Consider the following 27,522-nt stretch of genomic DNA (forward strand, 5'->3'; position numbering starts at 1 on the left):
TCCACCATGCTCGATCACATCTGAAACAACAGAAGCCTGGAACAATGAGCTGCCAATCCTACCCCTCCTTCAACCAAATGTTACTAATAGTCTCAGTGTCAGAATTCCATGAGCCAATCCATGCTCTAAGCTCATCTGCCTTTCCTACAATCCTCCTTATATTGAAATAGATGCACCTGAAAACATTTGACTTCTAATGTTTCTGCAATTTTCATGTCATCTTTTCCTTCCTCCACTCCCCTATCTATTCTGGCACTGTGGTTCTCTCCTCCCTGTGCAGATCTAGTTTAAACCCCACCCCAGAGCAGCACTAGCAAGCCTTCCAGCAAGGATATTAGGCTCCCTCCAGTTCAGATGCAAATCGTCCCTTCAGAACAGGTCCCATCTTCCCTGGGAAGAGAGCCCAATCATCCAGAAACCTGAAGCCATCCCTCCTGTACAGTGTATTATCCTCCTGTTTCTAACCTCACTAGCATGTGGCATGGGTTGCAATCCTGAGATCACATCCATGGAGGTCCTAATCTTTAACTTTGCACGTGACTCCCTGAACTCTCCTTGCAGGACCTACTCACACTTTCGATGAACATCATCGGTCCCTACATGGTCCACAACATCTGGCTGCTCACCCTCCCTCCTGAGAATGCCATGAACTCATTCTGAGATATCTCGGACCCTGGCACCAGTGAGGCAATGGACCATCCACATTTCTTGTTCTCTTCCACAGATCTTCTTAACTCTTCCCCCAACTATGGAATCCCCTATCACTACAGCTTGCCTCTTCTTCCCCCATTCCATTCTTAGCCACTAAACCAGACTCTGTGCCAGAGACCTGATCACCATGTAGGTCTTTCCCAATAGTATCCAAAGCGGTGTACTTATTATTGAGGGGGGACAACCACAGGGGTTCCCTGCACTGCCTGCCGGTCCCCTTTCACTCTCCTGACTGTCACCCTTCTACCATCCTCCTACATCCTCGGTGTGATAGTGTCCCCGCAACCGCTGTCTATCACTCCCTCTGCCTCCTGAATGATCTGGAGTTCATCCAACTCCAGCTCCAATTCATTAACAGTTTGTCAGGAGCTGCAGCTGGATGCACTTCTCGCAGATGAAGTCATCAGAGATGCCTGCTGGCTTTCATGATGACCCACATTCTGCAAAAGGAGCATTCCCTGTCTTTGGCTGCTGTACCCACTGTCTATGACTAGAAGAAAATAAAACCTGCCCTTACCTGTGCCTTCCTGCTGTATCCTTTGTAATCACACAATGATGCAGCTCGACAGGACTCTCTCAATAGGACTGCAGTAAAAATGTTTCACTTTCAGTTATTTTTGAAGAACTTTTAATTATTTTAAATTGCTTTTGTTTTGTAATGATTCTTTTTTTTTGACACGCAGCCACAGCTGTGAACCCTCAAGTGGCAGTCCTAGTCCCAAGTGCTTCCTTCTGTTCTCCTTCTGACCATCTGCTTCAGCCGTTATCTCTGATGCTCTGTGCAGAAAATAGCTTCCTCCTCTCCTGAATCCCTTGTGTCAGTTGTGTATTTAACCCTGCCCATTCCAACGGAAGGCGGCTGTTTTATTCGATGTGTGCCATTCTTTTGTGGTCTTCCGACACTTCCATTAAATCAGCTATAACTTCCCTCGCCCTGTCTGTTTATAGTGGCGTTCATACTTAACAAGCTTCCCGTGAATCTGCTATTACTTGACATCTTTTCTATGTGCTGGAGCCTGAAACCATAATGCTTGAGCAGCACTCTTGCTCAATCGCATATTTCAGCGTTTCTATTCACTCCAATGTGCAATCGGCCAGCAAGTTTGTACCTGCAGGCCAATTCTCCTCTAAATGTTAGGCTCAATACTTAACTTGAGAAAACTTTCAAAGGTCAACCTTCTGCACAAATTAAGTTTTTCAGGTTCGGTGCAAACCATGCCCACAAATCAGCGTTGAGAGCCAGCTAAATATAACTCCAAACATAGCCGGCTGTCGATCAGTAAAAATGGCTCTAATATTCAGAGACATTCAAAAACCAATCAAGTTGATCCTGTTACTAAAAACATTTTTTCTAAACGATTAATTTAGACATTATTCAAAAGTAATTGTTTTAAGGAAACCAATTAATTTTTTATTTGGTTACAATCATCCATGGAACCGATGCTTTACTCCACGTTTCTTTCGTATACTTTCTAACTACCTGACCTCACCGATTTACATACCTCCTCCCACCAAATTCCCTCCAGGTAACTTCCATCCGAAAATCCCTGCCCACTCCATTTCCCCATAACAGGCACCCACTTCAAGAACATTTTCTTCTCGCAACCTATGTTGAGTGTTTCCATTTATCTCCTGAGTATTTAATAACTTCGTCTTTTGATTAAAAATGCATGAAGGCAAAATGAGCAGAATTCACAGTGCGAGGGGTTTTGCCTCAGTTATGACATTATGCCAAGGTTTAGTCTGTGTGGTCCATGATGCAAATTGTGAAGCGCAACAGGGTTCTTCCCGATGTCTTGGCCGGTATTTAGCTCGATAGCTGACATTACGGAAACATTGCCACTTGTGGGACTTTACATTAATTTCTTTCTATCCTTGCTGTGCTTTGTCAAGTCAAGTTTGTTGTCATCTGACAAAACAGCTTTCTCTGGTCCTCGGTGCAAAACACAAGACACACAACCAGACAGAACTCACATACAGACAAACAATACATTTTGGTGGATGTCAAGCATTTTGGCCTTTCCTTCCATTTATTCTCTATCATTTTGTGAATCAAGATAGAAGATGAGAGTAAAACAAAGATATAGATCAGTACACTTCCCTCCAACAGTTGCCAACACCTGTTAGCTGGGCACCACAACCATCAGAAGCTTTCTGCACTAAAATGACAGCAGAGGTGAGTGAACGATTTGCTTCCACTAACCCCCACAGGAAGTTCTTCAAAAAATTGTGACCACAAACTGCTATTGAAGCTGCTCTTTATCGAACATCACCTCCCACCTCTCTCCCCCCCACCCTCTGCTTCTCTTATCAGCTACTGGCAGAGCAGACCGAAATGAACAATATCTTCTTAGGCACGTGATTATGAACAGATGTAGAACTGCATGCAGTTCATTTTGCTTGCAATGACTTACTGTTGGTGATCATTCCCAACACGTTCTGTGTTGGATGAAGGGTGCAGTACCCAATTGCTTTAATCGATCTGAGACACGATTGCAGCAATTAGCAATTTGGAGCATGTGGGAGGAGGGCATAATGCATTTGGTTCTGTCTCAAAATAGTACCCTTCACAATACCGCAGCAAGTGTACTTGGTGTTGGATGCTTGGCTATCCCAGTGGAGGTCTTCTGTCAGTGGCTGGGCCTGTGTTAATGGAGTGGAGCTCCTATGGAGTGAAATAAGCCTCCAGAAGATCCTGTTCCCCATATGAGATGGGCCAGTGGGACTTCCCTATCCATGTGGACTGGTTGTTAGGGGTCCTGATTCAATGGGGTGTGCTAATAGGAGTCCTGTGTTAATGGTAGTCTAGTCCCAGTGGGTCCTGTGTCCCAGTAGAAGTTCATGTCTCAGTGGGACTCGTGCCCCAGTCCCAGTGGGACTCCAATCCTAGCGGAAGCTCATGTACCAGCTGAAGTGCTGTCCTGGTGGAAGCCCTGTCCCAGTGGAGCAGGCACTGGGAAACCTGTTCTGTCCAGGGGAGGGATTGGTGGCAGCAGTGATCCTGTCCCAGGTTGACTCAGAGTCAGCTCTTCTCTGCACCTCAGCAGAGTGGCTGATCTTCCTGTGTACGCAGAGTACTGAGAATTGTGGCCATGTCTTTGGTGGAGTGTGGTATTTAGAAATTTGTAAGAGTTAGTGGCCTCAGCACCTCTCCTCCCCCAACCCTTATCTCAGTTGTCTGCAGATCATCGGACTAATTGCCTCATCTTTTGTGAAACCAGCAGACAAAGCACAAACCCAAACCTAGGAGTTATCCAGTCTGTGTAAATAAAACCATGAACTACACAGGAGATAGGAAGCAAGTAACCAAACAACAGTGAGAAAAGTAGTGGACTCAGAAATACGTTCATATCTCCAAGCCACAAAAGGCTGAGTTTGAACTCCTGCAACAATGGAGTCAGATCAGATGGAAACAGGCCCTTCAGCCCAGCAGGTTTATGCTAACCTTCAGACTCCTGTCTACACCAATCCTACACTAATCCCATTTTATTCTTCCTACATTCTCATCAACTCCCCTCCCCACCCCCCCCCCCCCCCGATTCTTAGCTGCACCCAAGGGGTCATTTGCAGTGACCAATTGACCTATCAAACCAAACAGTCATAGGAAGGATGAGCAGACTTCACACCGGCAACGGCGGAACATCAGAGTTGAGCCCAGGGTCACTAGTACTGTGAGGCGGCAGCTCTACAGTGTGCCATCAGATAGGTGAAAACAAAAGACTATTACAGTATTAGTTTCCATTGCGTAGTTCAGGGATATTCTGTGCACCAGAGCTGCCTAGATGTTTATCATCTGCATAAAAGTGTTTGAGCACATTTGTTTTTGTATGGGTGAGGTTAATGTAGCAGCTGTGTTGTATTTCATTAGATTATAACTTTAGATGGTACTGATGCACTCAAAGCAACTGTGAAGAAGGCACACAAATGCCTCGACTTTCTGAGAAGCCTGAGCAAATTTGGCATATCATCAAATATTCCATCAAATTTCTCCAGATCCACTGTGGATGGTATACTATTTGGGTGCATCGTGGCCTGATTTGGAAACTCGAGTGCCCAGGAATGCATAAGGCTACAGAAAGTAGTATATCTAGCCAAGTCCATCACAGACACTGACCTCTCATCCGTTAAAAGCGTCTCCGTGAGGCTCTGTCTCAAGAGGGCAGCCAGCATTGTAAAAAATGCCCACATGCCCATCATCCTGCACACAATCTCTTCCTGCCACATTTTTCAGGCAGAAGATGCATAAACCTGAAGCCAAGATTAAATTTATTGTCATGTAATAAAATCAGTGTCATATTGCACAAAATTGCCTTTAGTCTGCTGTAAGGCAGACAGATTCACCATTGGCAGAAATTGCCTGATGTGTCTCGTAAGGTCAGAGAAAGAGAAGCAGAGGAGAGTTGTTCCCCCCCCCTCCTTCCCCCGGAGTTACTGAGTGTCCATAGATTCACCTCTCAGTGCTCCTGCAGCCCCTGCAGCCACACGGAGCCAAATCCAAACCTTCGGCAACCCGAGCTCCAGGTCCAAACCTCCGTTATGGGATTAGAAACCCTCAGCACCCTCTCGCATCCTGGTTCCGACACCTGGTACCCCTTCAGCAAGTCATGAACCAGTCCACATCCTGGTGTGTGTCCCTTGACTGCAGTCTCCATCAGCTCACAGCCTGCGTGGGGTCCTCTCCTTGAGAATCCAACAGCCCGCTGCCTGTGTGGGTCCTTCAGCCACAGAACCCTCACTGGTCCACAGCTGAGGCCATCGTCCCATGGGTCATCTCCTCTGCTTCTCCTTCTTGGGGGGAGGGGCATAGTCTCACTGTTTTCTGGTGTCCTGCACCAGTCCTCCAGTTCCTCTGAGTCTGCAGCCTTTCATAGCTGCTACTTTCAAATAACTGACCATCGGCTGCTTTAACAGGCCATTCATTAGCCTGTACAGAGTCGATGGCAGTCAGACTGGGTGATTGGATCCACTCTCCGCGGGTCCTCATTAGCGGCATCATTACAGCAGCTCCAGCGTTTTTTTTTCCAGCATCTCCAAGTTCAAGAACAATTTTAAATCATCACCCATCAGACTTGAATCTCCCCATGCTACTGTACTAACCCATGCCTGTGGAAAAAGTCACTAATTTATCTTGCACTGACTGCAACAGTGCATGTTTATTTATCTATCCATCCTTTAATATTTATTAATCTCTTTTTCTGTCTTGCATTGGTGATCATTTCAATTTTTACTATTATATTTGGTGTATCTTACAAGGCAAAAAACTCAGCAGGCCAGAGAACACCTGTCTGTAGAAATAGTCAATGTTTTGGGTCTGAGCCCATTATCGACCCTTTACGGCTTGTAAGAATTTTGGTGCATCTGTACATTGTACTGTGTGTATGACAATAAACTCGCATCGAAAACTCATCAATGGGCACATGCACAGGTATGAGATTCTGCGCCCATAACGGGAGTGCCCAATGATACCTGGACGGAGTGGTGTGTAGAAGAGGGAGGATCTAGAACCCTGTCGGTCTAGCGACCGATGCTAGAATGTGGAATTGGTGTGAGCATTCGCTATTCTGCTCCCCATGTAGGGGAGACCACAAACATAATTCCAAATCAATAAGAACTGAGACCTAACAAAGCACTGGAATAGTAAATGGTGCAAATAAAAAAGGGCTTTAAAAGATGAAGAGAGGATTGTGGAGGAAGCATGTGGTGGGAGATGAGGAGAAAACACACCGAGCCTGAGAGACTGCTTCATATCACAGCACCGTCGTCAAAGGTGTGCCGTCAGCACTCCCTCTGGTCAGTGTTTGAGAGCTGCTGTGAATTCTTAGTTCCTAATTCCATGTCTGTAAGGAGTTTGTATGTTCTCCTCGTGTCTGTGTGGGCTTTCCTCGGGGGCAATGGCTTTCTCCCACCATTCAAAACATAGGTCAGTTGGGTGTTATTGGGCAGCACGGACTCATGGGCCAAAAGGATCTGTTACTGTGTTGTATGTCTAAATTTAAAAATTTAACTCATTGCCTCTTGACAGGCAGCTGTGGTGAAATGTTGGCACTGCAACCCTGGTGCCGACAGTGGCTATTGATGTGCATCTTGTTGTGTCTGTCTGCGCACAATACCAAGAGCTGTGAGAATGGCGTTGAGGTGAGAGAATGTGAGCATCATTTCACGGGAATCTGATGGAGCACAATGTGATGATCCCTGGGGACCATGCCTTGGATTCCACAGCCCGTCAATTGCCACTTCAAAGCCCAGAATTCTTATTTCAATGTCTTATACATAGACACTGAGTGTTTTTAATCCCTTCCTCAATGATACATGAAAATGGCCTGTCCTGGGAATTTGAGGTGATCAGGTCTGACTCCACTATTCATTATTTCTGCTGATCAGGGAGAAGGAGAGACGTTTGCACACTTGGTGGACTTTAATGAGACAGCACCTTTGAAGGTTTATAAAAGCAGGTTTAACTCGAGACAAGCAGCAGACTGCAGATAAGCCAAGTCTCACTGAATGGCAGAATAGACTCTGGAGTTTAACAAGCAAACCTGCAGATGCTGGCATCGAATGAAAAACACAAACGTGCTGAATCTCAGCAGGTCACCCACCATCCATAGGAAGTAAAGGGTAACCAACATTTCGGGCTCGTCTTTTATTTCCAATGTGACCTGCTGAGTTTTTCCCCACAGAATGGACTCTGGCCATGGAGTGGCATGCTCTGTTCCCATGTACATCACTGGATACAACGTGCTCCTTCACAGGAAGAGATTGACCTACACTGGGCTGTGTTCAGGCTCTCTGTTGGTGGCCAGGTAATGGGTGGGTTTGCACGGCCCAGGGGCATTCTCTCCAACTGTCCACCTGCCCTGCATGGTGATAAGCAACAGACAAAGCAGGTGGAAAAATTAGTTGTTTTCATAATCTATAATTTCATTAGTAAAAAATCAAATGTACCCTTTTCATCATTTTGAAGTCAACAGTTTTCTCTGGCTTGATTGGTGAGTCGGTGGTTTAATTTCCTTGCAAAAGAAATTAAATTGAACAATGAAGAAATAATCTGTGCTCTGTTGCTGTGAAAGAGACACAAGTCCATTGGGAGTTTCAACCTCTGGTTATAGAGACCAACTTCTCTCATTAGTTACTTTAGGGGAAGTGGGACTTTCTAAACCTGATCCCTATCCTCATTGGACAGGATTGATTAGGGATTGTACTGCTCTTGTATTGGATTCAAATGTCCTCGTCCCACCCCCACCACTGCTCATAGGAACTCCAAATCTGAGTAGCCAATGAAGTGGCTGATTCTAACACCAAGCAGCTATCTATTTTGGCAGCTCAAAAACCATAAGGTGTTCAGAGCATTTGACAGCTCTTGGCCTGTATTCAGTGGATTTTAGGAGAATGGGGGGTGGGAATATCTCATTGAAATATTTGAAATGTTGAAAGGCACGGACAGAGTGGATGCGGAAAGGTTGTTTCCTACAGTGGAAGAGTCAAGGACAAGAGAGCACAACTTCAGGACTGAAGGGCATCCACTTCGAACAGAAATGCAGAGGAATTTCTTCAGCCAGAGAGTGGCAAATCTGTGGAATGTGTTGCCACAGGTGGCTGTGAAGGCCAGATCATTGAGTGTATTTAAAGCAGAGATTGATAGGTTCTTAAGGCTGGGCAGTGGGGCCAAGTGGGGAAATGGATCAGCTCATGATTAAATGGTGGGGCAGACTCAATGGGCTGAATAGCCTATTTCTGCTCCTATGTCTTATGGTCTTATTGTATCAATGAGTCCAGGCTGTGCTGTGTGCAATTGCGAATTTCAACAAATTTGTGAGAGCTGTACCAAGTGGAGGAGGCAGGATTTCAAATGCGAGCATTTTGTAATCCTAGACTACATGGGGAAAAATCCTGCTTGTTTCATCACGTCAATAGATTTCCATAGAACAGAGTTCACTGTCCTGTAATATCCCAGCTCGTCGGATTAAATCTGCGTGTTTGTACAGGTTGATCAGAGGGGTTCAACATGGAGATTGTTGAATATTAAGTACTGTGGGCAGTGAGCACCTACATCCAGATTCTTCCACACTAGCTCACCCAAGCAGACGTCATTGTTTGCCTATCTTATATGCTGGGACCAGTTATGGCACGTACACAGTATTCCAACTAAAGCTGCTGCATTGCATACCTATGTGTTGGCCTTGGTTTATGCGTCAGTGAGGGTGAACCTATTTCCCAGACTTGTAGATAACACTGGAAAACAATTTTTTTTCAAAAGGTTTGCTTCCCGAAAAAAAAATGGGTTTTCATGATAGACGACTTCAAGCTGAATACAAAGATAGTTTCACATTTGCTGTATCACCTAGGATGTTGGAGAATCATTAAATTAATTATTATTTAATTTAGCATGCTTAATTGCTTTATCATGATGACACATTGCACTATCTCAACTGAGCTAAAAATGTTTTGCCGCTGATTTTCATTTGTACTCAGCATCTGATGCCTCATATGTCAGTGTCCAACAGTAGTCACCCACCATTGGTGGATTCCAGTTGCCCTGATACTTTTCCATGATCGCAATGTCCTGGTGAAACTTTTCACTGTGTTCGTCATTGACGACACCAAGATCAGCAGGGAAGAAGTCCAAGTGCAAATGCAGAAAATGAATTTTCAATGGCATGTTACACTTCATGATTTTGTATGCTTGAAGTAAGCTTGAAATAGATCAAGAAATCACAAAAATGGGTTGTATCTAGAATCAGAATTTATTGTCAGTCATGAAATTCACTCTTTTGTGGCAGAATCACTGTGCAAATATTCATATTATGAATCATCTTCCAATAATAATATATATAAAAAAATATAAAAATAATGTAAGGCAGTGTCTTTGGTTCATTCAGGAATCTGATGGCAGCAGGGAAGAAGCTGCCCTTGTGCTGCTGTGTGCTCGTCTTTAGGCTCCTGTACCATTTTCCTGATGGTAGCAGAGTGAAGAGGGTGTGGTCTGGATGGTGGGGGTCTTTAAGGACAGAGGGTGCTTTTTTAAGACACCGCCTCATGTAGATGTCCTCGATGGAGTGAAGTCTGGTGCCCATGGAGTCACAGGCCGAGTTAACAACCCTCTGGAGTATGTTCTGAGATTTGGCGCCTCTATACCAGGCAGTGTTGCATCCAGCCAGAATGCTTTCCACAGTACATCTTTAGAAGGTTTTGAGAGTCTTCAATGATATACTGAATCTCCTCAAATACCTCACTAAGTATAGCTGCTGGCAAGCTTTCTTCATGATTGCATCAACATGGAGGCTCCAGGACAGATCCTTGGAGATGTCACCCAGGAATTTGAATTTCTTAACCCTCTCCACTTCTGAGCCCTTGATGAGGACTGGGTCATGGTCCCCTGTCTTCCTCCTGAAGTCCACAATCACCTCCTTGGTTTTGCTATCGTTGAGTGCAAGGTTGTTGATGTGACACTACTCAAAGAGCTGATCTATCTCCCTCCCGTACAATTCTTCATTGCCGTTTGCGATTCTGCCAACAACTGCAGTGTCATCAACAAACTTGTAGATGGCATTGGAATTGTCCCTGGCCACACAGTCATGGTGTATAAATAGTGGAGCAGTGGGCTAAGGACGCCTCATTGGGGTGCGGTTGTGTTCATCAGTGAGGAGGAGACATTGCTTCCAATTAGTACTGGCTGTGGACTAATAAATAGGATAGGAAAATTTTAAGGTGTCTTTCAGGATTAACAGCTCAAAATCCATAAAATATACCCCAAAGTGTTCAGGAAGCAAAATCTTCATTATCTAGTGTAATCGGCACCAGTGGTCCCGGACAGCAGAGGCACTGATCTTAAGCACTATCCCCCTCTGTTGTAGACAGCACTGATTTGGAAAGGAGCATATTTATTCAGTAACCTCTGCTGCTGAGAAACCCAAAGGTCATTTATAGCTGTGGGGTCAGAATCAGGGATCTTGGTGAATGCAAAGTGGCTGCCATATTTACCAGTCTTTATTGGGTTCAAAGTGCTGAGGCTCAGTGGCCAAGTAACTAGACTATAGTTCCAAAAACGAGTTTGAATCCCACCGGAGCAACTGTGGAGTGCAAGATTCAAGATTCCTATATTATCATGAAATAATACAACACATGTAATATTGCACAAAATTGCCTTCTGCCTGCTGAAAGAGTCACCATTAGTGTCTCAGCTTCACTCAGAGATGCTGAGTGCCCATGGATTCACCTCCAGCGCTCCCACAGCCTCTGCAGCTGCACAGGCACCTGTTTGATCCGTCGATGATCCAAGCTCTAGATCCAAACCTCTGATGTGATCAGGAAGCTTTCAGTGCACAGAGCCTTTCAGGAGACCTTCTTGCCCTCAGCAGCCGCAGCCAGTGCGGGTCCTCTGATCGCAAGTCGGTTGCAGACTGCGTGGGTGCCTCAGCCGCTGAGCCCCTCACTTGTCCATTTCCGTGGTTACCTTCCTAGTGTTATCTCCTCTGCTTCTCCTTCTCATTGGTTTGATGGGGTGGGGGGAGGGGTTGAATAGTGTTCTCCCAGTTTTTGGAGTTCTGCGCCGGTCCGTTGCTCTCCTGAGTCTACAGCTTCTCATAGGTGCTGCCATCTTTTTAGTTGAAAGACACCCATCATCTCCTTTAATGGACCAATTAATGCCTGCACAGAGCCGCTGGCATTAGGATCTTTCAGAGCAGCGCTGTGTCTCTGCTCTCGGGGATCTGCACCAGCACTGCCATTTTTTTATTAATTTCTATAAATTAATATAATTAATTTATATGAATGAATATAATTAAGTAAACAATTGAAAAGTACAGAGTGAGAAATGATGAGTGCATAACTGTCAGAAGCATGACTCTGAGGCCACACTAATGAATTGTGACTGCCTCCTCAGTTCAGGGGGAGTTGAGGGTGAATGTCTTGCCATTGAACTACATGAAAGGTATCAATAAAATTGAAAGAGTGCAGAGAAGATTTACAAGGATGTTGCTGGGTCTTGAGGAGCTGATTTACAGGCCAATGTTGAATAGGTTAGGACTTTATTCCCTGGAGCATCGGAAAATGAGGGGAGATTTGATAGGGGTATACAAAATTACGAAGGGTACTAATAGAGTAAGTGCAAACTGGCTTTTTCCTCTGAGGTTAGTCAGGACAAGAGCTAGAGGACATAGGTTTAGGGTGAAAGGTGAAGTGCTGAGTTTGTTGAATGAGCTGCAAACTGAAGTGGTGAATGCGGGTTCGATTTCAATATTTAAGAAAAATTTGGATAGACACATGGATTGGGAGGTGAGAGAGGGCGATGGTCTGAGTGCAGGTCAATGGAACGAGGTAAAATAATAGTTTGGCATGGACGGGATAGGCCATAGGGCTTATTTCTGTGATGTAGTGTTCTCTGGCTCTATACCCTCATCCTAAGAATTAATAATAATTAAAGAATCCAGAGACATTAGGTGAATGTGAAAGGTTCCATCAAACTATAAAGATAAAGGGATTGCATTTTGTGGGTGTTTTTGTACTTTCCTTTTCCTTGTGAGTTCTTTGCTGGTTATATCCATATGCTAATACTGGGAGCATATCATAACGAAAGGTTAATGTGGCTGATGGGAAGCTATTGGCTCACCCATGTAGTGAAGTTAGTTCCTTATCCTTCATCCTGGAGTTCCCTATTGCTGATTTACCTTGTTTTAATTTCATGAGACAAAAGGTTTTTAAAAAATCTCAGCATCTATTAACATCAACATTTGGATAAGCATGGAAGCTGGTAGGAGTATTGATTTAAATTTGATCTGGGAACAATAAAGCTCCCTGCCATCCATAAGAAAAAAAGAGACCTAAAGTGTGAACTCGATATTTCTGCTTTTCTTGTTTGAATGTACAAATCCTGCAAAGACACACACACACATGTCACTGGAGTGCCTTTTGCTGTTGGCAGATCACCCCTATAAGCTTTCCAGCCATCTGAAGTGTAGTTGGTGACTGAGGATTGTCAAGCAGCCAACTCCCACAAGCAATGATGTGCTAATCTCATCTCGAATCCTTTTCAAATGTAGAAGGAACCATCGAATCCACACCGGCTCCAAGAATAATCCTATCAATCCCGTTCTCATGCTTACTTCCCTGCAACCTACACAGCCTCTTGCATGCTCACTAACTGCCTTTGACCTTTATATTTGGGTTTAATTTACAGTGGCTAATTCACCTACTGGCCAACTATAGTCTTTGGGATTTGGAAGCCAGAGTTCCCAAGAGAGACCTAACTCTGGGTTGCTGGGGCTGTCAGAGCGACCTCCTGCACCACTCCACTGCCCAATTCATGTGGTGATTTTCGGTTGGCATTTTAATGATGTCCTCCAAAAGGAGGCACTGCCAACAGCAGAGAGGGAGTAGTCTGGATTAGGTGTCCTTCCTCCTGGAATTGAGCCTGCTCCCATTTGCACTCTCCGGTAACATTGTAAAGTTCCTCCCCTGGTGTTGCAGTTGACTAAGATGACTGGGGAGGGAGGGGGGTGGGGAGAGAGGGGAAGAAAAATTACCAACTTTCCTGAAAAAAGCAGAGAGTGAACCGACAAAGAATTTAGATTTTCTTTCAACGGACCCAAATCAAATGAGGACACTGTGCAATTGAGAACCTGGCATTTATTCTTTGTACATCCGCTCAGACAAGTCCAGCTCCTGGCACTGCACATCAGCAAATGGAGACTATAGTCAAAAGGTCAATATTTCATGATTACCAGCCATAAACCTGGCAATTCCACTAATTCAACGGCTGACTTATTAACCCTCAGAGGTGCACTGAGCAATTTCCAGCACTGTCCAAAGTGCACACTGCATCAATAAGTTAGCACCAGGGCATCTGTCAAAGCCCATAAAAACCTAATAAAACTGTTTTTCTGCAACTAAGTGGCAGAGAGCATTTTTTTCATTGCCGAGATCTATGGGGAATATTTGAGAAAGCATTATTATTCCTGCTGTGTGTGAGCGTCAGTGTGTATTTGCATGGGTCTGTACTCACTAGAATTTAGAAGAATGAGAGGGGATCTTATAGAAACATATAAAATTATGATAGATAAGTAGGTAAGTTGTTTCCATTGGTGGGGGAGACCTGAACGAGGGGTCATGGCCTCAAGATCTAGGGTAGTAGATTTAGGATTGAAATGAGGAGGAACTACTTTTACCAGAGGGTGGTGAATCTGTGGAATTTGCTGCCCATTGCAGCAGTGGAGGCGACTTCAATAAATATATTTAAGACCAGGTTTGATAGATTTTTACATAGTAAGGGAATTCCCTTACTAAGTAAGGGATATGGGGAAAGGCAGGTAGGTGGAGATGAGCCTGTCATCAGATCAGCCATGATCACATTAAATGGCAGAGCAGGCTCGAAGGGCCGGATGGCCGACTCCTGCTCCTATTTCTTATGTTCTTATGTGTGTGTATTTGCATGGGTCTTCTGTGTGTGTTAAGTTCCAATGGACTGACACAAGGTGAGTCCATTGGTTTTATAAGTGGTGAGATGGGTGAGCACGTGAAACGTGCACTGGTGCATTAGTACTAAAAAACATGCTTCTCAATAACTCCTATCTCAAATGCAGCTGCAAGTGAGGAAGTTCTTAATTGGCAAATAATTTGGTTTGCACCAGCGTGAATTTGGAGGTGTTAATTCTGATATGAAGCACAATCTAAATCCTGAATTTGGAAAACTCCAGTGAGGTTCATCAGTGTGGATTCAGTTAGTAGGGAAGCCTGTTTCTGTGCAGAATGCTTCTGTGGCTCTGGGCATGTTGGTGCTGGGAGCCAGGTGGTTTGGGGTTGCTACTTAATTACTTTTGCTTTGCTCTTTGTTTATATGGTGCACAGAATAGATCTCTCTGCCTTCCGCAGGGACCACTCTCTTCATGACTCCCTTGTCCACTCTTTCCTCCCCACCAATCATTTCCTGTGAATGCAGGAGATGCTCTACGTGAGCGCAGGAGATGCTCTACTTGCACGCACACCTCCTCCATCAACACACAACCCGAACAGTCCTTCCAAGTGAATCAACACTTCACAAGTGAATCTGCAGGAGTCATCTACTGTATCCTGTGCTCCCGTTGTGGTCTCCTCTACATCGGAGTGACTTCTCACAGACTGGGAAATTGCTTTGTTGAACACCTCAGCTCTGACCATCGCAATGGCATGGATCTCCTAGTGGCCAACCATTTCATTCCCCATCCCATTCCCTTGCTGATATGTCTGTCCATGGTCTTGTATACTGCCAAACTGAGACCACCCACAAATTGGGGGATCATTACCTCATCTTCCATTTGGGCACCCTCCAACTTGATAGCATTAACATCAACTTAAGTAAAACACAAAAATCTTTAGACACCGTGCTCGAAGTAAAAACACAATACTGGAGAAACTCAGCAGGTCATATAGTGTCCTTTATGGTAAATATACATAACTGATGTTTAAGGCTTGAGCTCTTCATCAAGGTATGGGAAGATGTTGGTAGGCATCTGAAAAAAAGATTAAGGGAGGCATTGATGCAAAGGCAGAAGGTGATAGATGGAGAAGAGAGGGAGGGGACATCAGTGATCAAAGGGAGGAGAGATGGCTAGGTGAATAAAGAGGGAAAGGGGGAAGGAGAGCAGGAAAGGGGAAGGGAAGGGGGAGGGAGAGGAGAGCAGGTTAGCAGAAACAGTGATGTAAATGCCATCTGTCTGGAGAGTGCCTAGATGGAAAATCAGGTGTTGTTCCTCCAATTTGCAGGTAGTCTTGGTGGGACAGTACATAAGGCCATGGACAAACATATGAGTATGGGAGTGTGACACAGAACTGAAATGATTGGCTACTGGGAAGTCTCTGTCACTGTTGTGCATAGAGTGAACATCTCAGCAAAGCAATCTCCAACCTGCACCCAGTCTCTCCGACATAGAGAAAGCCACAAAGGGTGCACCTGATGCAGTAAGTCAGTCCTATGGATGCACAAATGGAGTGTTGGTGCACAGGGGAAGATGCCGGGGTTGGGGGCCAATTGGTGGGAAGGGATGAGTACACGAGGGAGTTATGGAAGGATTGGTCCCTAACGAAGCCAGAGAGGGGTGGGGGAGAAGATGTGTATGGTAGTGGGAACCTGTTGTAAATCCTGGAAATTCCAGTGGATAATATGTTGGATGTGGTGGCTGGTGGGGTGGTAGGTGAGGATAATGGGGATTCTATGTTTGTTGCATCTGGGGCCAATGGGGATCAGGGCAGATGGGCAGGAATGGAGGAGATGCGGGTGAGAGCTGAGTGATGGTGGTTGAAGATAGACATTTCAGAAGATTTGGACTTGAAGGCCTCATCTTGTGGACAGATGCAGCAGAGTCGGAGAAATTAAGAGAAAGGGTTAGAATCTCCTTGCAGAAGATAGGGTGTGAGGAAGTGTTGTCAAGGTAATTGTGGGAGTTAGTGGGTTTGTAATATATGTCAGTGGAAAGCTTGTCTCCCGAGATGGAGACAGGGAATACAGGAATGGGATAGTGTTATTGGAGATGGACCAGGTGAGTTTGAGTTCAGGGTGGAAGTTGGCTGCGAAGACTTTTCTGGTTTTCGTTTAAACACCCCTCTCCTCACCTTTTTCTCCCCTCCTCCCTTTTCACCTTTCCCCAGCACACTCACTCGTACTCTCTCTCACACCTCCCCTTTTCCTTTTTCCCCCTGCCTCCTTTCACGGGGCCAAAATCAATTTTCTCCTCTCCTCTTATATCCAGTTAACACCTTTTATTGGTCTGGACTCCTCCCCCAGCCAGTTTTCAGTCTTTATTCTTACGCCTTTCTCCTTTCTGTTCTTTGCTTATTTTTGAAGAAGGGCCCAGGCCCGAAACATCAGTAATATATCTTTATCTCTTGTGGGCGTTACAAGACCGGCCAAGTTCCTCCAGCATTTCTATGTGTTTTTACTACAATTTCAGCATCTGCAGATTTTCCTGCTTCACCCAGAACGGTACAGCCCCTTCGACCCACATTTCTGTGCGAACACAATGCCCAAATTAAACCAAAACTCTGCTGCCTGAACATAATACATATCCATCCATTCCCTGCATAGACGCCATTTAATTTAGGGGGTTCTGGCATTCTTTGATATTGTCCCATGGGATGGTTTGAGAGACTTCTTTAAAATGAGAATTATGGCAGCAGGGAGCCTGGGAAGCCAAGCTTTAAACAAAAAAATCGACCCCAGGCATATTTCTCCAGCATAGTTGTGCACAGATGTGTGTGTGACCTGCTGAGTTTCTCCAGTGAGTTGTGTATGGATACTGTGTGACCTGCTGAGTTTCTCCAGTGTGTTTATGTACAAACACTGTATGTGACCTGCTGAGTTTCTCCAGTGTGTGTGTGTGTGTGTGTGTGTGTGTGTGTGTGTGCTTTTTTCACCAGACAGGTTGAAAGCCCCATTGACAGCTGTCAAAAAAACGGAGTTCTTTGTCCTCAGCAGAGCTTTCCCCAGTGGAGCTGCTGAGAGTCAGGGTGGGGGAGGGGGGTTTTCTGCCCTGTGAGAGACTGAGAAATCGCTGCAGCTTAGTCACATCAGCGCCAAAGGCAGGCGACACTGGGATGAAATTGAAATGGGAGCATTTTTGCCCTGTCTCCCAAGTTGTTCTGCTCTTCTGTGTGAAGTAGCAATCTGGCAGCCCCTTCCCCCACCCCCCCCCCCCCCTCCACCCCACTCCTCATTAATTAGATATCCTCAGACTGTAGCAGGATATTCACATTGATGCAGAAGTTCACAAAGCAGTTGTCCTCTCACATCAATGCCCTGAAATTATTGTCCATTTTGCTTGTGTAAAAAGCAAAGCATCGTTATTTATAGCAGAGGGTCAATTATCTGAAGAGAGAATTTTTTTTGCTATAGAAGAGAACATTAAAAATTCTGACATGTTAGATGCAGGAAGAATGTTCCCAATGTCGGGGAAGTTAAGAACAAGGGCTCACAGTCGAAGTACAAGGGGGAAGTGCTGTCAGACTGAGACAAGCAGAAACCTCTTCACTCAGAGAGCTGTGAACCTGTGGCACTCCCTGGCACAGAACATTGCTGAGGCCAGTTGTGTCGATATATTCAGAGCTGGATGTGATACTTATAGCTACAGGGATCAAGGGGAATGGAGAGAAAGCAGGAATAGGGTACTGAGGTCACATGATCATCCATGAATGATGGTGCAGATTTGAAGGGCTGAATGTCCTGCAGAACGTAATTGCTGTGAAGTCATTGGGCTGCAAGGCGGTTCTTGAATCTGCAGCATATACAGTCGATTCAGGGTGAGTTTTCATCCCTTTAAACATTGCTGGAGAAGGTGATGTCGAATCTTGGTGAGGGTGTTGGCGGGGACAGGGAGAGGAGGTAAGCTTGGGTCCAGGGAGAGCTGAATGGGAATAGCCAATAGTGGCAGAGTCAACTTCAGTGACCCAGAATCAGTGCTGACCTCTAGTATTAACTGTGTGGAGTTTGCATGACCTCCAAATTCTCTGACTCCCTGCCACACCTCAAGGCATGCATGTTGGTAGGTTAAGGGGCCTCTGTAAACTGCCCCTTGGATGCAGATGGATGGGGGGAGTGGGAAATATGGTATGAGTAACTTACAGGAAGAGGTAATGGGACTGTACAATGAGCTGTTGTTATAGGTTCAATGGGCCGAAATGGCCTCCTCCTATACTGTGGGAAATTGACGGTGAAGTTGTTTGTGTTGTGACAGTTTGATCTCCAGGATGCTGCAGAGGGAGCCGAGGAAACGGGCGTCTCTGGAGGAGATCGAAGGCCACCCGTGGCTTCAAGGCATTGACCCTTCACCAGCCAAGAAACTGAGCCTGCCCCTCACATCCTACAAGAGCCTCTCGGAGGAAGAGCACGAGATCATAATCCAGGCCATGGAGTGTGGCAACATCGCACAGCGGGAGCTGATTCAGGAGTGAGTGCATCTGATCCTTTCCTTCCTTGCAGGCATCTATTTGGGGAGGTTTGTGTTTGTAACAAAGGGGAAACCATTTGGAATTAGTCCTGTCCCAAATGATAGGCGCTTCCCATCCGTCAGAGCCTGACACGAGCAGCTTCCTGAACGTAACGCTTGCCCTCTTCAACCTTTTGCAATTGAGATTTACAGGGAACTTCCTCCTATTTAAATCCTCATTGGTAATATTTTGCCAACACTGCTATTTTGCCCTCTGCTGTGAGTCCTGGTCCAGTGGTTAAACCTTGCGAAGTCAGTGACCGAGTTCTGGTGAAGAGCTCCTGTTGAAAGTAGGGTTGCAGGGGAACAAAAGGGCTGGTCTCTAGCCTGGGGTTCCCCCAAGGCTTAGACTCCCAGCCTCCTCCTTTGCTCTGTCTGGACTGCAGACGAATCTTGTCTGTGTGACAGTGAGCAGACCTATTTGTTTCCTAATGCAGCATGCAATGTACCATGGCAAGGTTGGGAGCAAAGCTCCAGGGCAGTCAGTCTGAGAGCTTTATAATGAGGAGTCATGTCATTATTGCTAATATATTCCTAAATATGACACTGAAGTAAAATTGCTCATTTTAGGATTAATGAGGCCTTTAGCTGAAAGGCCATTGAAATAACTGTTCAATGGGGTTCTCTTGCTTAAGGAGCAAATTGATGTTAATCCACTTCTGGATTAGATCCTAATATTCATTTTTAAAGTAAAGGGATGCAGAAAAGAAACTGGTGGGACAGTGTTGACTGTTTTAATCAGATAACTGCTTTAAGATGCACCCTGATTCTTCCCATTCATAATCTAAGTGTGACACATGAAATGGTCACATGTGGGCACCTTGTGGGGCCTTCAGGTGCTCCCATTTAACTTGATTGCTCTTTTGTTTCGTGCGTGATGTTTTTAATTTTTTTTTTAATTGTACCACTTCTGGCCTATGAAACCTGTCCTACCCAATTAACCTACCATGTCCATACATTTTGGAGGGTGTGAGTAAACCAGAGCACCCGGAGAAAACCCACCAGATGCAGGGAGAACATACAAGCTCCTTACAGACAGAGCCAGACTCGAACTTGGGTCTTCGGCACTGTAATGGCATTGTCAGAGTGCTCTGGGAAATGTTCTTTGCTGTTCAGAACTTGCAGATAAATGTACATCTGCATCAAATTGAAAGGTAACTGAAACAATAAGGGTTTGCAAATGTCTGGTCCGTTTGTGGTCCATATTCGCTGCTGTGACAATGGTTTGGATTTTACAGGCCTGAACCTGCAGCCATACACTCCTAATAACTTCTCAGCGTGATATCATCCCTTCCAGGGAAAGATTTATTTTTCTTGTGTGTGTAATTCATTAGTCTCCTTACACTGAAATCATGACCTTGTCACTTAATCTTTACTAGATATTGCAGCAGAAGAGAGGATGATATCATCTCTATATTTAGCTCATGACGCCACCTAGCTCTCTCGGAGAGGACTGCATGGCTCAATGAAGCAATGCCCAGAGATCATCTTCAGGAAACATGATAGCTAGAAAACTGGAGCCTTGCAGGCCATATGGCCTCTTGAGCTTGCTTCAGCCTTTCAGTAAGATCAGAGCTGATCTTCTCCCTCAACTCCATTTCTCCAGCTGATCTCCAAACTCTTGTTTGGCTAAAAAGCTATTGATTTGGTTTTCAACCTGCACCATGAAAGAGTGACCATTGAGGAATGGAATTCTGGAGGTCCACAACTTCTGATCAATGTCTCAGTCCTCATGGTTAATGCCCTACCCTGATGCTGCTGTTCTGCATGGCATTGATATTTAAAAGAGGATGTCCCCCTTGGTTAAGAATGCTTCAAACCACTGCAGATATCTGGTGCTGGGAGTGGAGAGTGATTGATAGTCTCAGTTCTGACCTTCCCTCTTTCAAAGGAGAAAACTCTTGGCCTCTCTCTCTAAACTGCACCTCCCCAGCACTATCCTCGCTGGCCTCTACAGCGCCGCACAAAATTCCGCTGTCCAAACTATACCCATCCCTGGAAGTCCTGAAATCCCCATCCATGAACACAATGCGAGTATGTCACCTTGCAGTCTCGCTACATTCTTCTCCAACTTGGGGAAGCACTTCCCCTTCTTTCCACTCTGAGTCCCCTGGCCTCACACCCTCCATGTACTCTCCGCTGACAGTGGCGAGGTTGGATTCGTGGCTCAGATTCCGTCTCTTTGATGTCCTCCTTTAACCAGTCAATCCTGCTCCTGCTCTGTGTCATTTTTTTTTTCTGCTCTGAGGATAGGCCTTGTGTTAACAGTACTTTGTCAGTGCATTTTCATTTGCCAGATTCCATTATGTACCTGAACCCTTAAAAATCATGGGCAGTGGGAGGAATAGTGATTCATTCTTAGTAAAGATAAAAAGTGCAAATATAGTTAAGAGTGAAGGAGGTTTTAACTCAGTGTAATGCAAATATGTCTTTTTAATATGCTTTTAATTTTAATTTATTTAATTTAATGTAGACAGTAACAGACCCTTTCAGCCCATGTGTCCGTGCCGGCCAAATTACACCCAATTCACCCTCAGGCCCTGGTACGTTTGGAAGGGTGGGGGGGAACTAGAGACCCCAGGGAAATGCCATGCGGACATGGGGAGAACGTACTAACTCCTTACGGATGGTGTGGGATTCAAAGCCCGGTCCCGATCGCTGGCACTGTATCGGTGTTGTGCTACACCAACCACACCACTGAGAAACCAATGGGTTACATTGACACCTGGCTGAGGGAATGATGACACATCTGAACCTTTTCAGAGTAGATTTCCAGAGAGGTTCAGCACTTGAATCGATTGTGTTAATGTTGTGTGAACAGTAGAAGGGCAGCCAGTGACTGAAAGGTTCAAGCATGCATCAAGCCTTACTTATTCAAGGCCACCAGTTTCAAGGGCAGTTTTTTCCTCGCAGCTATTAGACTCCTGAACAAACGTTGCATCAGTAAAATAGCATTGCTCTTGCTCTATTCGAACTGAATTCTCTCTCTGTGACTGCACTCTGACCTGTGTTTCAATTGCTGTACTATGTATGAGTTGGCTAGCTGAGCAAACTTCCTCACTGACATGTGACAATGAAATTGAACTTAAAGGGAACTGAGCTGTGGTGGACTTCTAACAGCAAAGGCCACAAGCTGAGGCATGCACAATCTGGTCCTGTTCAAGTGCACTGAAGATCCGTGGTGATCTACTTCTGTAGGTGTGCCCTGCACAGACTGCAGCCCATGCACGTGTGAATGCAGGTTACAGGAGTGGCATCAGGCATGCACATTGCAGGTCATGACAATGCCCTGTATGTCTGGGCTGCTCCCGACATCAGTGCAGCAGATGTACCGAGGACTCTGAAGGACACACAATCACACAATTCATTCCATGTTTTTTTTTGCTGAAATTGAAAAGAACAAACAAAAATCCAGCCCAATGGCCACTTCAGTTTTGCATTTGGAAGTATGTAGGAAGTTCTGTGGTCTGCAGAGTTTGGTCAATACTTCTTTAGGTCAAAAGGATTAAAGTCAATAGGCCTATTACTTTGAGCCTACAGCCCAATTTGTCCATGCTGGCCACACTGCCAACCTGAGCTAGTCCCATTTGCCTGAATTTTCCTCATATCCCTCTAAACCTTTCCTATCCCAAGTACATGTCTTCTTAACTTTTTCATTGTACCATTTCTACCACTTCCTCTGGCAGCTTGTCCTACATGTGCACCACCACCCAGGAGCCTCCAGGGCAATGAGAAGGTTCCGAAGAATCAGTGGTGTGGGGAATCAGGTTGGGGCTTTGAGTATGAATAGCCAGACGAGCAGGAAGGAGCAACTTCTACAGTTTAATCAGGGCTAAATGTCAGGAAAGCGGACTGACCTCTGTGAGGCTCAGGAGCCACAGAAACCGAGGAGTAATTGAGGAATGTGATCCTTAGTGCCAGAGGGTGGGGATTATTTGTGCATGATTGAAATGCTTGTGAGGGAGGATAAAATTGGAATTGGATATCTGTCTTAACTTGTTCCCCCCAAAGTATTTTTAAGAATATGGCTTTTGGCATGTTGGTGCACATGATGAATCCTTACTCATTATGCATCTTTTGTTGTAAGAAGCTGATTTCATGGGTATTTAGAAGTGGCACACTGTGTTGTGAGACAATAACTATGTCAGGTTTCCTTCCCTGAAAAGAGATCCGAGAACCAATGTGGCTTTTGTCTTGTGCCTGCCCCTCCATCAACACGTATTGGTCTGAATTCATGATGTGCCAGGCTAGGGTGGGGCTTGAACTATTAGTCTTTGATGTGTCCACTTAATAAGCCAATCGTTGATCTATTTGTGGTACTTTTTCTATAAAGAAGAAACCAAGTTCTCGATGGGAGTCCGGGCAAGATTGAGTTCCTGTTGTCTTTGGCCGTTTTGCTCCGTGCTTGTGTGATTTATTTTAAACTCTGTTGCAGGGCTCTGGAAGCTGACAAGTACAACCAGGTCACAGCCAGCTACTTCCTGCTGGCAGAGAGGATGCTGAGGGAGAAGCAGACCCAGAGTCGGAGCCTTGATCTGGACTACAACTGGTCCTCCCATGTAACCTGCAGGTACTGCAGATTTCATTCAGCCCAAACATCTAAGCACTTAGATTAACATCTGCATCTTTCACTTGTCTCCTAAGTCATAGGATTAACCCATCTTTACCAAAGTATTAGGAAGCAAATAGGTTCAGGGATTGACATTTACACCTTGGAGTCTGTTACACCATACAGTAAACTCATTGGCTGATCTATGATCTTATTCCCATATCTCTTCGCTCAACAATGTACCAGTCACACACTACTTGCAACCAGTTTCTTCCTGATTGAGTCATAGAGTACAGAACCAGGTCCTTCGACCCACTATGTCTATGCTTCTGGTGCCCTGGCACCAGAACAAGTCCAAGCAGGGGGGGCATTAGGGTAACAGGGGTTGGGGGACACAATTTTCTGCTGAAAAACCCAGGGGTAGCGGGAGAAAGGGGGCACTTACCATGTTAAACGCGGTGTCCCGGGGTCCATAGGCCATGTGTGGGCATGTTTCTTGTGTGTGTGCGCTAGTGCTGGCTGGCGCTTGAACAATGGATTGGAGTACTAGGGTCACTAGCATCACTTACCCCTCCCTCTGACTGAAGAAACATGCCCATGCACAGCCTACGGATCCCAGGACACCGAATTTAACGTAGTAAGTGCCCCCTTTCTGCCCCTACACTCCCAAATACAACCGGTCTGTCCAGACTAAAACTGGACGTCTGCCCACCCTAGTGTGTGTGTGTGGGGGTCATAATACCTCATTTTGGGGGAGGGGGAAATGCCCACGATTGCCCTACCTTGATGCTGACACTGCTGCCCTTCGAGTAGCTGTCCATACTAATCTCGTTTACCAGCACTTGGCCTGTAGCCAACTGTGGCTTGGACGTTCAAGCATTCACATGTTGTGTGATAATTGCCTCCTTGGCTGACCAACTCACCCCAGGTCACCACACTCCAGGTGAGGAGGAAACGTTCTGCCTAAGAGGGCAATATTGTTGCTTACCATGGCACGTCAGGAGACCGTGTCCAGCTTAGGACCAGGTTCCCATTGAATTGCAGGTAATTCATTTTTTAATCACGACCAGATCTTGGAGCCCTCGTGTAGGACTTTTCCATTCCTAACACAAGTGCATTTTTTCAAAGCTCTCAGTTCATGCATCCATCGATTTAGCAGAACAAGATCCAGTTTGCCTGGCTTTTATATCATCTGGCTCACAGGGCCCAGCCTGAATAACCCTGACATGGGTTCAAACTGGGTACATGTCTTCACACCAGGAGTTCCCGTTTTCTGATGTTGATCATTCAGCCCAGTGCATCTGAGCAAGGGTGGATTATTTGATGCTATTGTGTGACTCGCTGCTGGCCATTGTCTGGAGACATTTGTCAAACCAATTAATAACAAACGACATGAAACACACAGAGACTACAGCTGCTAGAACCTGGAGCAAAAAAAAATCAATCTGCCTGACGGACTCAGTGGATCAAGCAGTGTCAGTGGGAGAAGGTGAATGGTCGACATTTCGAGCTGCCACCCTTCAACAAGATTGAGACTGTATCATGCTGTCTCAGTCTTGACGAGTGGTTCTGACTCGAACCATTGACCAATGTTTTTCTCCCACAGATGCTGCTCGACCTGCCGAGTTTCTCCAGCAAATTGGGTTTTGCCACAAACTTATTAGTTTGACTGAATAAACCCAAAGATTGCAGCCACACTTTATCTCAGAAGTCTGGACAGATTTCTCATTTATCCAAGGTGATTGGGAGCCAAGAGTATGATGGAATGCCCAATCTTTCTCCAAGTCACTTACATTGGAATTTATGCTGAACCAGTGTGGTGAAAGTCTGGGTCATACGAAGTTTGCTGGCTGGTCTCAGCTCAGTTGTCAATCCATGTGAATCAACACCAGAGCTCAACTGCAGTTGTCTTTGGGGATAGTTGGGCAATGAGGTGGGCAAATTGGTATTGGAGATATTCATCTAACTTTTAGGGAAAAATGAATGCTGTCCAAAATCTAAATGGAAAAGGTTTCTACTCCCACTGTTTACAGTTTCACTGAGCAAAGGTTGATGTGATTGAGTTACCAAATCGAATAAACCTGAAATGTTCCACTGAGGTGTTTCTGGTGATGAACATTTTATCGGTGCAGGTCTTGTAGTTCTTTATCATTTATATAAATTGTCTCAATGTATGCTTTCTCTCTCTCTCTCTCTCCTTCAGGGCATCTTTGTCAACACCAGTTGGTAGCTTTGGCGATGCCACTGACAGCCGATCCTTGGGTGAATTACACAATGGGTTTTCGGTAAATCACACTGTAAGTGTAAAGGGATCTGCAGAATGCCCAGAAGCTAAGCAAAAGGAGGGGGAAAAGCCCACGATCAGTGACACAAAAGGCCTCGTGAAGCTTTCAAGCAGTGCAGAAGATGGTCCATCACCAATGAGAATCCTCCTACGATCATCACTGGAAACGTCCGTCATGCCGAAGAACGCCTCAGTCCTTCAGCAGATAAGTGAGGAAGATGAAGAGGAGGAGGAGGAGGACCAAGTGGAGGTCAAAACTGAGCCGAGGCTGAGTGTGAACGAAGCTCCACGTGGCAGTGTTAATCTTGAGGATAACATCATCACCACCTTGGGTTGTCCCACCAAGGACAGCAAACTGGGGTCCAGCAGTAAGCTGTTCCACAGTATGTGGAACTGTCAGCGTGCAGGCGAGGTTAGAAGCTCCTCGGTAGAAGTCCGCGGTCCAGTGGGGCCTCTGTGCTGCAGCAGATGGGCTGGCAAATCTGAGCAGCTTTCACATTACTTCGGGAACAGGCCGATCAACCTGATGAATGAGAGCAACAACAACAGCACTAGCAAAGGCTGCTCCAGGGCACCAGTCACTGACATCAGCATCGACAAGCCGCCCCCTTGCCCACACAGTGGTCAGTATCCCATCAGCCTAGATGGCAGAGTCTCTGAACCCACTGAGCCCATCCACCCCAGCACTGACTTTGCAAAAGGAAAATTGCAATCACTTCAGACATGTGAAGGCCCCCGCCCAGAAAGTCCAAAACACTCAATTGATCCCATTGCTGAGAACTGTGGGTTATCAAATGACAGTGCATGCTTTGACAGCAACACAGACCCTGTGAATAAACTTGACACTGCCCGGTCAAAGAATGTAAATATTAGGGACAGAATACTGCAGATACCACTCTGTGAGAAAGCCCTTTCCTTCAAGATAAAGCCAAACTCAAAGGAGAACCTCCTCTCTTTCGGACAGTTCAACTGTTGTCATGTAATTTAGATTTTATTTTAATTATACACTTAGTGTGTGTCTGCACACACACGCTGGTTGTAAATATGTATCATCTTTTGCAGAATAGGGTTAGCACTGAGATAAGGGGTTGGAAAGGAAGGGCTTTAGAGATGGTTTCTGCCCATGCCCCCTTGGGGAGCAGTCTCGCTTGCTGCCGAGGCCAAGGTTTGGCCCATGTGTGACTTCCCTCAGTGATGTGGTGGAGTCAGCCATGCACAGGACACACTTGACTAATGCCGTGAGTTCTGTGATCCCATCCAAAGCAGGAAGTCCGAACATCAGCTCTTTTAATTCTAACTAAATAACGGGTATAAGCTACTATTTGGTGCTTCAGTGTGAGTTGTAATAAGGTGCAAAACCAGTCTCCATATTTTATAATGTATTTTAGAACACCGGATTAGTGAAACCATATTGAATCCCAAATGGATAGTGACGTGGTGTTTGTATGGTTTAGACACAGACCCAGATTCCTACCTAACACTTGCAGATTTGTTTCCCGTTAGTTACTGAAGAGTTGTGTTTGCAAGATCTACTCATGTGCATTCTGTAACAGTGGACAGCCCATCTGCTGCACTGGGCAGACAGCTGAAGTGCGTGCACATTAAGTGTACCTCTTTCATTGTCACCTTTATATTAAAAGGAACCTAGTGTGTTTACAGAATAATTTTCAATGGTCTATTTTGTTGCTGACACAGTAAGAGATGGTTTTTATCTTCAAGAGAACGTTGGCTGCAAACCTTTCACTTTGGCCCATTTCGGTCTGATGCGACTAATTCTGAAATGGCCATCTTACCAAAATTTGTTTCATATTTTTAATTAAACAAGTGACCCACCGCTCTCCCTTCCCTACACCCCACAAAACAGGCTGGAGTTTGGGGATTCATTCCTGGAAAACAGTCCATCTCTTAGCAAGCCTTCATCATTTGTGCATGCATCAAAAAATGCGAGTTGAAAGAAAAATTCTCTAAAACTGAATTTTATTCTGTATCTCAGATTTCTGGATAGAGATCTGTGAATTCTGTAATGGTGA

At 45.3% G+C, this 27,522-nt stretch overlaps 1 protein-coding gene across 1 annotated transcript in view; it reads left to right on the forward strand.

Moving 5' to 3' along the window:
- Positions 1 to 27,156, forward strand: part of snrkb (SNF related kinase b) — a 136,203-nt gene extending 109,047 nt beyond the window's left edge. The window contains exons 4-6 of the mRNA XM_069901350.1: positions 18,408 to 18,620; positions 23,095 to 23,229; positions 25,412 to 27,156. Of these exons, the coding sequence (XP_069757451.1) occupies positions 18,408 to 18,620; positions 23,095 to 23,229; positions 25,412 to 26,480 (1,417 nt within the window). The 3' untranslated portion in view covers positions 26,481 to 27,156. The remainder of the gene's footprint in view (positions 1 to 18,407; positions 18,621 to 23,094; positions 23,230 to 25,411) is intronic.
- The last annotated feature ends 366 nt before the right edge of the window (positions 27,157 to 27,522 follow it).

This window comes from Narcine bancroftii, chromosome 10 (assembly GCF_036971445.1).
Source record: "Narcine bancroftii isolate sNarBan1 chromosome 10, sNarBan1.hap1, whole genome shotgun sequence".
In the NCBI taxonomy this organism is placed as follows: domain Eukaryota; kingdom Metazoa; phylum Chordata; class Chondrichthyes; order Torpediniformes; family Narcinidae; genus Narcine; species Narcine bancroftii.